At 28.3% G+C, this 13,483-nt stretch overlaps 1 protein-coding gene across 1 annotated transcript in view; it reads right to left on the minus strand.

The window, feature by feature from the left end:
- Positions 1-1,028: 1,028 nt before the first annotated feature.
- The window catches only part of LOC145256098 (uncharacterized), a 49,579-nt gene continuing 37,124 nt past the window's right edge, over positions 1,029-13,483 (minus strand). Inside the window, exons 5-7 of the mRNA XM_080114685.1 lie at positions 6,242-6,358; positions 2,016-2,111; positions 1,029-1,126 (exon numbers count right to left, since the gene is read on the minus strand). Coding sequence (XP_079970811.1) covers positions 2,031-2,111; positions 6,242-6,358 — 198 coding nt within the window. The 3' untranslated portion in view covers positions 1,029-1,126; positions 2,016-2,030. The remainder of the gene's footprint in view (positions 1,127-2,015; positions 2,112-6,241; positions 6,359-13,483) is intronic.

Below are 13,483 nucleotides of genomic sequence, written 5' to 3' on the forward strand. Positions count from 1 at the left end.
ATATTATTGATCATTACATATAATCATGAACTATATTTATACAAAATGATGTTCTACTATAGTTTTAAAAAGGGCATTACATATATTAAATATATATTACAGCTAGAAATAATAGAAATAAAATAAGTTAAGCTACCAATGGCATAACTAAGAGCGAACTTTAACGCAATAACGTTAATACGTGCGGGTGATAATTGCTAAACGCGGTCATCTTATTTTCTATCACTGCACAAGCAGAAAAGCCTAGCCTATAAAACCAATGTAGATTCCTTTATAAGACAGGAGCGCGTTCGAAATGACTCATAATAGTTGACTTTTGTACGTTTAAGTGATTATGTAAAAACAATTTCATAAAATAATCGGTTCTTTGATATGACAGGGGTGCGTTCGAAATTAATGTTTCTGTTTAGAGCAAGATTGAACTATGCTAAATGCCATTTGCATTTCAAACTTTGATTCAAACCATTATTTACAAATAAGTTTATAAGCATCCACATGAACAAACTTGTAGATTACAATATATTGTGGCCTAAGTCACTGTGGGGAGGCATGTAGACCTTCCTTCCGATACACTGCGGGGAAGTGTCCCCAACTAAAGCAGGCAATCGATCGATTCGATTTTAAAAATGGTTGATTTCACCGATTACGGTTACAATAAAAAATATTGGAAGCTGGAATATTTGTTGATCCTCATTCAATCTTGGACAACACAGGCTCTCACTGTTAGTTTAGTGATAAAAACGAAGTATAAAAACATCAACAAATTCGGACAAAATTAAGGATTTCTTCAAAGCTCATACAAAATATTGGCTTCCAGAGCAGATTAAGCATATTTGGATGTATGGCCATTGTTTATGTCGCTATCTCGTACAATCTAATAAGGAAAATCTTACTTTAGATTACGTAGGAGACTATATTCTCATTTGTATTTATTAAATGCAATTTTCAATGGAAATCTCATGTAAATTAACAAGTGTCTTTTACTTGTTACAAATCAAACAACAAAAAAATAAGAAAAAAAAACATTAATTTTAATTTGTTTTATTTGACCAAAGTGAATCTCCACTGATACAAAGCTGCGATCATTGTTTCCAAACATCAGAACACATTTTCAGCATTGGAATTCCTGTAATAATAATAATAATAATAATAATAATAATAATAATAATAATAATAATAATAATAACAATAATAATAATAATAATAATAACAATAATAATAACAATGATAATAACAATAATAATAATAACAATAATAATAATAACAACAATAATAATAATAACAATAATAACAATAATAATAATAATAATAATAACAATAATAATAATAATAATAATAATAATAACAATAATAATAATAATAATAATAATAACAATAATAATAATAATAACAATGATAATAACAATAATAATAATAATAACAATAATAATAATAATAATAACAACAACAATAATAATAATAATAATAATAATAATAATAATAATGTCTGGGAGAATACCGCAAGATATTGTCCGTGAGTACAAATAAATGAAATAACACTATTTCCAATAATAAAAACTATGCACTTAAACGGCTTAAGATAAATGACTGTCGCAATCAACCATCAGCATATTTAAACAAATAGCTTCATTAGAATTTTCTTCTGTCAGCACTAGATACGGAATCTGAACGGGATTTTGTGGAGCATTACTGATAAAAATGGTTTATTTCTATGTAACCTTACTTGACCGATGCGAGCGCTTTGTGTCACTCCGTCGTGTTGCGTGGCTAAGGTGATCTGTCTGAATGTGGATCGAGCAACTGAAGTAAAAAAAAAAGGAACCAAGTGGTCGTTATAATGCAATAGGAATTCGTTCTGTTTTTGCTTTTTTATTTTTTATTTATGTTCTGTGTTCGATCGTCACTAGTAACACATGGTTTTGACATTTATTTTAAATTTACACCTCAAGAAAAGAACTGAGTTGCAGAAATAAGACGAGTGGGGGTTACAATGTATAGTATATTAAAAACCTTACCTTTTGCTGATATATTTAACGACAATTGTGTTCAATAAACTTAAACGGTGGTGACTTCCAAGGTTTACTCTCCACTGTCATTTCACAATCTTCGGACTGAAAATCAAATGAAATTATTATAATGGCGTATAACGAAATGAATACGATTGTTTAAAGTTTCTTTGATATTCACACGTTGTACGTTTCAGAATTACCTGATTTTATTTTATTGTTGGACCCCCTTAGGGATGAGTAATTTGCATATTTTATTTATTTAGTTGTTGTTGTCGAAGGCCACAGGAATAGTTGGCCGAAACATCGTGAAATAACAACTATGAAGATGAGGATAACAGTCCATAAATAAATAAATAAATATAAAATTTACTAATCTAAAAAGATTCCAATAATGAAATAATATACGTTTCGGTACGGACTCGACGATGGAACACCGTGATCTCTCCGGGCCCGTGTTTTCGAGTGTATAGAAGGGTTGAATCTTTACAGTTCCAGGTGGGCATTGTCCGAAGATAATGGTTTCAACTCCATCCAAATCTGGCCTGAGGATTAGTTGTCCAAAATGTGGTGAGACGACAGCAACTATGGAAGGTAGTAATTACTAGGGCTAGGACAACAGCATATTCTTTTGTTGCTTTTTACTCTCGAGTGTGCATCCGTTGGTATTTTATATGCTTTTATATAGAGTTATATGGTTCTCGGTTGATTTACTGGGTCTGTTAGATATATACTCGAGAGTCAAAATAATGAAAAGAATATTCTGTTGTCACAGACCTAGTAATTACTGAAGATACCGTTAAGAAACTCGAATTCTATCTCTTCGCGGTTAAACCCCTGACGAAGGCCAGAGAAACAGTAGACTGAAACGACAACAATCCGCAAATAAATAAATTTATCTGATTTTCTGTTGGTGTTTCTCATTTTAAAAAAGAGATTTTACCACACTTTTTTGTAGTTACCTATCATTATCATGACAGAGTTTTGTTATAAAATTATTAATTGAACGAAACCCCTATAAACTTAAATCCTCATTTATAAAATTATTGAATCTAAATAATTTCAAAAATTTTAAACCTAGTTATACATGATTGCGAAGAATTTTTATCTTCCTTCAAATTTCGGTCATCTAATAGTATTTCATATTTTTACCATGATGTTATTTTTTTGTAAGAAAATCGAAATGCATTTTGGCCTTTTGAATTTTGTAGTTCAATTATCACTTCATATGTGTATTAAAATTTAATTAAGCGCTTTGTCTTATGAAGTGTTTGATACTTTATAAATCATAGCTTAATTTTATGTATATGTATATATATATATACATTTTATTTGTATACATACATATCTATATATATATATATATATATATACACACATATATATATATATCCATGAGTCGTAGACGAAACATGTGTCAGTGGATAATTATATTTTAAACAATATATATGCCGCTCCTCATATGGGGGTACCAAATTGGTAAAAAGCAAAATTATTCCCAACTCGTATTTACGTAAGACTGCACTTTCTGCACTAAATAATTGAATTAAATTCAAAAGTATCGCAAAAGAACATATAATATATATATGTGTGTGTGTGTGTGTGTGTGTGTGTGTGTGTGTGTGTAATGTCAACCAAATTTTTTACTTTTAGCGCAAATATCTTCATTCTTAAAATATTAATATCTTATTCTTAATAAGTGTTTGTCCATGTTGTTTAGAAATAAAATTCTAATTTGATTTCATTTCTTCAACAATATTATTAATTTTCAATAAGTATCAGCACAAAATATTACATTAAATTGAATTTAAAATATTACCGTATAGTAAAACTGAAAATGTAACATAGAACGGGAGCACATATAGCGGCTATATGCAAAAGACCGAGCCGTGCACAAGAGGACGTCACGGTAAGGAAGAAAGAAAAATATTATAAAAGAAGTGCGTTGGTGATGTCGCAACCAAAACGAAAAGTCATGCCTGGCTGGAAAAGAAGGAATGAAGGTATTTTGTTAAAACATGAAAAAACCAGTTGAACTTCTTTCTTATTCCTTGTTACGGTATCTTTTAGATGGTTTCTATATGTTAGCATGTGAGTAAACGTGTGTACGTTACAATAAATTATTTACGTTTCAAACTAAAATGTTCACAAAAACATATTTTTATTTAGATAAAACCTGCCGGGTGAAAACATAGTTCATAATTTAAAAACTCTAAATTTTGATATGGGAAACAGTCACGTAATCCAGTATTTGTAAATAGCGTATTTATTTAAAAGATAAGATTAAATAATATAAGGGAGATAACTCATATTTAAATTGAATAATATATCAAAAATTCTTTGACGTACATTGGCAATAAATAACGAATATATTGTAGTATATTACGTATAAAAAGGTATTAAAACAATTACAGGTCTAATGGTACTACTTCGTCGCATAAAAATGTGTGTGGACCAAGATGTAGGTAATACAAGTAAAAATTATGCCTAAATCGCTCAGGAGAAAGAAACGTTTGCGATAAGTGTTCTACTAAATATATATTGTAGTAATAAGTGGCGAACAGCGTTATCCCATCACCGTTTATTTTGCGGATTTTCCAATATTTTTTCTGTAATTAGAAAACATATCAAAGGACGGAAATATATCTTAGACACAGTATCTTATTTACACCACAGAAAATTACACTTAAATAAATAAATAATATATATATATATATATATATATATATATATATATATATATATATATCACTACTTCATTTAATCACATAAATTAATATACGAAGATATAATCTTATGCGTAAATTTTCAGTATTTAATAATACATAAGCCTGACGAATTCTCACGAAAATGAAAGGCGGAATATGCTTAATTGTCATATATATTTTCATAATTTCCTATATATATATATATATATATATATATATATATATATATATATATATATATATATTTTATTTTTTTATTACCGTTTTATCTGTTTGGTTACATATATTTCGGATGTTGGGATATATTTACAATACAACCACCTCGTCAGACCTTACAGAAAATTATATATATATATATATATATATATATATATATATATATATATATATTTGTCTTTACATAAGCAGTAGTTTGTTGCTACACAGTCATGAGCATGTTTCGGTCTACTAGTATTTACTAACTAGAGACCTCATCAGGCAACAGCCCTTATTTTCGAAATCGGAATTCTATATGAAGAGCGAAAATTTATCCTCGGCAAAAGAAGGATTTTTTTATCATGAGTAAGAAGAACAGGGTTGAATTGGGTGCGAATTTATTAGTTTATTCCTTCTCGTATCTGTTTATTTACTTATTTATCGGTTACTTTATTCATTTTCGTGTTGGTGTTAGAGGTTAGAGTTTGTGGGTTGAGGGGATTTGGTTCTAAAACTAGGGCTATACAGATGTTATCTTTAACAAGCGAGAGGCTGCTCGTTTGTCCATGTTTGAGACCTTCAAGGGGTCAATGTGTCATAAAATTCTTTTTTTTTTAAGTTTATTTCAATTTAATATACTTATATCTGAGAAGAGGTTAGGAATTTACCCGAGTCTGTTGAATGTTCTCTGGGCTTCCAGTGAAAGGTTGTTAATTCACTGCCAGGAAAGTAGCAGCCGAATAGCGCAACGATTAGAAGCTCCGACTGTCGTTTGGGCGGTCGGGTCTAGCCGCACTGATGAGTTGTGAAACAGCGAAACAGTACCGTATGGTGATGACTATAATATATATATATATATGTGTGTGTGTGTGTGTGTGTGTGTGTGTGTGTGTATAAAATTACAAAATGTGTTTCGCTAAACTTACTGCACGAAAATAATCCCCATTTAGCATACTAGCAGTAAAATCATACAACATATACCTTTTTTCCTCAACCATCTGGCTTTTAGAATTCTCTGCTTGCTTCCTATTTTAGTGACGAAACGTATAGTAACTTAAACCTGGTAGCTTTTCACACATCACTGACACTATGACTTGTTTCTTGCGATGAATGTTAAAAATAATACGTTTTATTATTTCAAGTTGTGTTTTATTTGCGAGAATTTTACATTTCCTTTTTTTAGTTTAGTTGATCTTCTTTAACTTTGAGTTTTACTATTTCTATTTGAAAGTACCTCTATCATTTGAGATACCTCGTTTTCGAAATAATGTTGTTTTTTTTTATTTAAGTTCACAAGACCTACTATATAGAGGATATTAATGATATACTTACAGTTCCTCTTGGGTTACGGTGACATTGTAGAAAATTCTTTCCCAAATTGGCTATTGTGTTGTGGCAAAAAGTCTCAGTAACTGTAGCCTCTATTCTATAAACCAAACCAGAAACATCCTGCAAAGTAAAATTTTTCCCTAACTTATTTTTAATTTATGATAATATTGGTGATCAGCATAAACAGTAACTAACATTAAAGTATCGGGTATTTATTGATGCTATGTGTATTTATTGATGCTATGTGTATTTATTGATGCTATGTGTATTTATTGATGTACCGTGTATTTATTGAAGTTACGTGTATTTATTGATGTTACGTGTATTTATTGATGTTACGTGTATTTATTGATGTAATTTGTATTTATTGATGTTACGTGTATTTATTGATGTTACGTGTATTTATTGATGTTACGTGTATTTATTGAAGTTACGTGTATTTATTGATGTTACGTGTATTTATTGAAGTTACGTGTATTCATTGAAGTTACGTGTATTTATTGATGTTACGTGTATTTATTGATGTTACGTGTATTCATTGAAGTTACGTGTATTTATTGATGTTACGTGTATTTATTGATGTTACGTGTATTTATTGATGTAATTTGTATTTATTGATGTTACGTGTATTTATTGATGTTACGTGTATTTATTGATGTTACGTGTATTTATTGAAGTTACGTGTATTTATTGATGTTACGTGTATTTATTGATGTTACGTGTATTTATTAATGCTACGTGTATTTATTTATGTTACGTGTACTTATTGATGTAATTTATATTTATTGATGTTACGTGTATTTATTGGAGTAACGTGTATTTATTGATGTTACGTGTATTTATTGATGTAATGTGTATTTATTGATGCTACGTGTATTTATTGATGTAATGTGTATTTATTGAAGTTACGTGTCTTTATTTATGTTACGCGTATTTATTGATGCTACGTATATTTATTGATGTTACGTGTATTTATTTATGTTACGTATATTTATTGATGTAATGTGTATTTATTGAAGTTACGTGTATTTATTGATGTAATGTGTATTTATTGATGTTACGTGTATTTATTGATGTTACGTGTATTTATTCATGTAATGTGTATTTATTGATGTAATTTGTATTTATTGATGTTACGTGTATGTATTGATGTTACGTGTATTTATTGATGCTACGTGTATTTATTGATGTAATTTTTATATATTGATGGTACGTGTATTTATTGAAGTTACGTGTATTTATTGATGTTACGTGTATTTATTGAAGTTACGTGTCTTTATTTATGTTACGCGTATTTATTGATGCTACGTATATTTATTGATGTTTCGTGTATTCATTGAAGTTACGTATATTTATTGATGTAATGTGTATTTATTGAAGTTACGTGTATTTATTGATGTAATGTGTATTTATTGATGTTACGTGTATTTATTGATGTTACGTGTATTTATTCATGTAATGTGTATTTATTGATGCAATTTGTATTTATTGATGTTACGTGTATGTATTGATGTTACGTGTATTTATTGATGCTACGTGTATTTATTGATGTAATTTGTATATATTGATGGTACGTGTATTTATTGAAGTTACGTGTATTTATTGATGTTACGTGTATTTATTGATGTTACGTGTATACATTGAAGTAACGTGTATTTATTGATGCTACGTGTATTTATTGATGTTACGTGTATTTATTGATGTAATTTGTATTTATTGAGGTTACGTGTATTTATTGATGTAATGTGTATTTATTGATGTTACGTGTATTTATTGATGCTACGTGCATTTATTGATGTAATTTGTATGTATTGATGTTACGTGTATTTATTGATGCTACGTGTATTTATTGATGTTACGTGTATTTATTGATGTTACGGGTATGGATTGATGTTATGTGTATTTATTGATGTTACGTGTATTTATTTATGTTACGTGTATTTATTGATGTAATGTGTATTTAGTGATGTTACGTGTATTTATTGGAGTTACGTGTATTTATTAATGTTACGTGTATTTATTGATGTAAAGTGTATTTATTTATGTAATGTGTATTTATTGATGTAATTAGTACTTATTGATGTTATTTATTTATTGATGTAATATGTATTTATTGAAGTTACGTGTATTTATTGATGTTACGTGTATTTATTGATGCACCGTGTATTTATTGATGTTACGTGTATTTTTTGATGTTACGTGTATTTATTGATGTAATGTGTATTTTTTGAAGTTACGTGTATTTATTGTTATAATGTGTATTTATCGATGTTAGGTGTATTTATTGATGTTACGTGTATTTATTGAGGCTACGTGTATTTATTGATGTTACGTGTATTTATTGATGTTACGTGTATTTATATATGTTACGGGTATTTATTGATGTAATGTGTATTTATTGATGCTACATGTATTTATTGAAGTTACGTATATTTATTGATGTTACGTGTGTTTATTGATGTTACGGGTATTGATTGATGTAATGTGTATTTATTGATGTTACGTGTATTTATTGACGATACGTGTATTTATTGAAGTTACGTGTACTTATTGATGTTACGTGTATTTATTGATGTGACGTGTATTTTTTGAAGTTGCATGTATTTATTGATGCAATGCGTATTTATTGATGCTACGTGTATTTATAGATTACGTGTATTTATTTATGTAATGTGTATTTATTGATGTTATGTGTATTTTCTGATGTAATTTGTACTTATTGATGTTACGTGTATTTATTAATGTTACGTGTATTTATTGATGTAATGTGTATTTATTGATGTAACGTGTATTTATTGATGTTACGTGTATTTATTGATGTTACGTGTACTTATTGATGTTACGTGTATTTATTGATGTAATGTGTATTTATTGATGCTACGTGTATTTATTGATGTAATGTGTATTTATTGAAGTAATGTGTATTTATTGATGTAATGTGTATTTATTGATGCTACGTGTATTTATTGATGTTACGTGTATTTATTGATGTAATGTGTATTTATTGACGATACGTGTTTTCATTGATGTTACGTGTATTTATTGATGCTACGTGTATTTATTGATGTAATGTGTATTTATTGAAGTTACGTGTATTTATTGATGTAATGTGTATTTATTTATGTTACATGTATTTAAAAGTTCGACATAATATTATTTTTTACGCTATCGATTTTCTCCTGATGAGATGATAGCCGAAAGAGCTCTTGATGTAATGTGTATTTATTGATGTTACGTGTATTTATTGATGTTACGTGTATTTATTGATGTTACGGGTATTGATTGATGTAATGTGTATTTATTGATGCTACGTATATTTATTGATGTTACGTGTATTTATTGACGTTACGTGTATTTATTGATGTTACGTGTATTTATTGAAGTTACGTGTATTAATTGATGTTACGTGTATTTATTAAAGTTACGTATATTTATTGATGTTGCGTGTATTTATTGATGCTACGTGTATTCATTGAAGTTACGTGTATTTATTGATGTTGCGTGTATTTATTGATGCTACGAGTATTTATTGATGTAATGTGTATTTATTGATGTTACTTGAATGTATTGATGTTACGTGTATTTACTGAGTTTGCGTGTATTTATTGATGTTACGTGTATTTATTGATGTTACGTGTATTTATTGGTGTAATGTGTATTTATTGATGGTACGTGTACTTATTGATGTACTGTGTATTTATTGATGCTATGTGTATTTATTGATGTAATGTGTATTGATGCTATGTGTATTAATTGATGCTACATGTATTTATTGAAGTTACGTGTATTTATTGAAGTTACGTGCACTTATTGATGTTACGTGTATTTATTGATGTTACGTGTATTTTTCGAATTGACGTGTATTTATAGATGTAATGTGTATTTATTGATGTTACGTGTATTTATTGATGTTACGTGTATCTATTGATGTAATTTGTATTTAATGATGTTACGTGTATATATTGATGTAATGTGTATTTATAGATGTTGCGTGTATTTATTGATGTTACGTGTATTTATTGATGTAATGTGTATTTAATGATGGTACGTGTATTAATTGATGCTACGTGTATTTATTGATGCAATGTGTATTTATTGATGTAATGTGTATTTATTGATGCTACGTGTATTTATTGAAGTTACGTGTATTTATTGATGCTACGTGTATTTATTTGTGTTACGTGTATTTATTGATGTTACGTGTATTTAATGAAGTTACGTGTATTTATTGAAGGTACGTGTATTTATTGATGTAATGTGTATTTATTGATACTACGTGTATTTATTGAAGTTACGTGTACTTATTGATGCTACGTGTATTTATTGATACTACGTGTATTTATTGATGTTACGTGTATGTATTGAAGGTCGTGTACTTATTGATGTTACGTGTATTTGTTGATGTAATGTGTATTTATGGATGTTACGTGTATTTATTGAAGTTACGTGTACTTATTGATGTTACGTGTATTTATTGATGTTACGTGTATTTATTGATGTTATTTATTTATTGATGTTACGTGTATTTATTGACGTTACGTATATTAATTGATGTTATTTGTATTTATTGATGTTACGTGTATTTATTGAAGTTACGTGTATTTATTGATATAATTTTTATCTATTGATATAATGTGTATTAATTGATGTTACGTGTATTTATTAATTTTACGCGTATTTATTGATGTAATGTGTATTTATTGATGTAATGTGTATTTATTGATGTAATGTGTATTTATTGATGCTATGTGTATTTATTGATGTTACGTGTATTTATTGATGTAATGTGTATTTATTGATGTAATGTGTATTTATTGATGCTACGTGTACTTTTTGATGTACCGTGTATTTATTGATGCTTCGTGTATTTATTGATGTTACGTGTATTTATTGATGCTACGTGTATTTATTGATGCTACGTGTATTTATTGAAGTTACGTGTACTTATTGATGTTACGTGTATTTATTGATGTTACGTGTATTTATTGATGCTACGTGTATTTATTGATGTAATGTGTATTTATTGAAGTTCCGTGTATTTATTGATGTTACGTGTATTTATTGAAGTTACGTATATTTATTGATGTTACGTGTATTTATTGATGTTACGTGTATTTCTTGATGTTACCTGTACTTATTAAAGTTACGTGTACTTATTGATGTTACGTGTATTTATTGATGGTACGTGTATTTATTGATGTTACGTGTATTTATTAATGTTACGTGTATTTATTGATGTTACGTGTATTTATTGAAGTTACGTGTATTTATTGATGTTACGTGTTTTCATTGATGTTACGTGTATTTATTGATGTAATGTGTATTTATTGAAGTTACGTGTATTTATTGATGCTACGTATATTTATTGATGTTACGTGTATTTATTGATGTTACGTGTATTTATTGATGTTACGTGTACTTATTGAAGGTACGTGTATTTATTGAAGTTATACAAAAACACACAAACATAGGAAATCTAAAATTGTTGTATTAATACACAAATAGAGAATAATTATATATTATTTGTCTTCGTTGATTCTCGAGATATAATGTTTAATCCATGTAAGAGTGTTTGTGCTGAAGTGTTAGTTGTGAAGCAATGTTTGAATAAACATGATTTTATTAAAATTAAAGAATTTTAAACAAAGCATATTTAGTTCTGGTCAGTGAATGTATAGCAATGGCTTCCTTTACAACAAATATTAAATATGAAAACATCACAAAATCTGATTAGATATCATTCCTATTTTTAAATCTAAGATAGGTATAAGAAGGTATTTCAATCATTGTTCTCTCTCTCTCTCTCTCTCTCTCTCTCTATATATATATATATATATATATATATATATATATATATATATATATATATATATATATATATTAAATAAAATAGGCAGAAGTTTCTCAAGAGCTCTTTCGGCTATCATCTCATCAGGAGAAAATCGATAGCGTACAAAATAAAATTATGTCGAAAGTTTAAAGAGTTTTAATGGGGAACTATTGAATGTGCCAAAAGTACGGGGACAACTAAAATTAAGTTTATTAACGTTTAAAACGATTAAAATATTGGCATAACGAGGGAGAAAAAAAACGGGAGAAAGATTCAAAGTTCCCCAAAGAGGAACAATGCGTTTACTGTTTCCTTTTGCCGGCGTAAACCTTCTTTTATTAAAACGTTAATAAACTTAATTTTAGTTGTCCCCGTACTTTTGGCACATTCAATAGTTCCCCATTAGAACTCTTTAAAAGTTCGACATAATATTATTTTTTACGCTATCGATTTTCTCCTGATGAGATGATAGCCGAAAGAGCTCTTGAGAAACTTCCGCCTATTTTATTTAAAACTATATATATATTCTGTACCTCCAAACATTTATATATATATATATATATATATATATATATATATATATATATATATATATATATAAGAAGGTATCTCCATCATTTTTCTCTCGATCGATGATGAGGATCTTTCTCTCTCTCTCTCTCTCTCTCTCTCTCTATATATATATATATATATATATATATATATATATATATATATGTGTATATGTGTATGTGCGTGTGTCTGTGTGTGAATATATATATATATATATATATATATATATATATATATATATATTATATGAATGTATGCATGTGTATATGTTCCTCGCGATATTACAGTTAACTTATGTTCATAAAGGCAAACTAACCCCAGATTTAGAATCAGTACGTTCTACCAAATATCTTTATACGTGTAAGTATTTACTAAACCTTTTTGAAACCGATTATGCGGAACTAATATCCATGCAATTAACAATCATTTTACATATTTGAAATTTTCTATAATTATTCGACACAAAATAAAAACATGAATTATTGTTTATTGTTTTTGTGTTCAACCGTCGTACATATTTTAACATATTAATTTTGAAGAGAAAACAATTATCCCTATTTTACAAAGGAGTCACCACTAATCAAGGCCCGGGAGCCACTCGAGAAAAAGAGTTAATGAGTGCACGGTAGTGAATGGGACACTAGCATGGTAATCATTACTAGTGGACATTTAGTATAATTTAATTATTTAAGGGGACTGTGTACCAAGAACTTATTAACGTTGAACTTGCAGACGATCAAATTATGGTCATCTGGAAAGCAGGCTTGCGAAACACAGTTCCACAGGCGGACAGTTCCGGGAAGGAAGCTTTATTCATGAAATCAACGGTTAGGTCTAGGCACAGATCGAGAATGCGGGAAATG

This window comes from Euprymna scolopes, chromosome 32, assembly GCF_053919585.1.
Source record: "Euprymna scolopes isolate OS-2025 chromosome 32, ASM5391958v1, whole genome shotgun sequence".
Taxonomy (NCBI): domain Eukaryota; kingdom Metazoa; phylum Mollusca; class Cephalopoda; order Sepiida; family Sepiolidae; genus Euprymna; species Euprymna scolopes.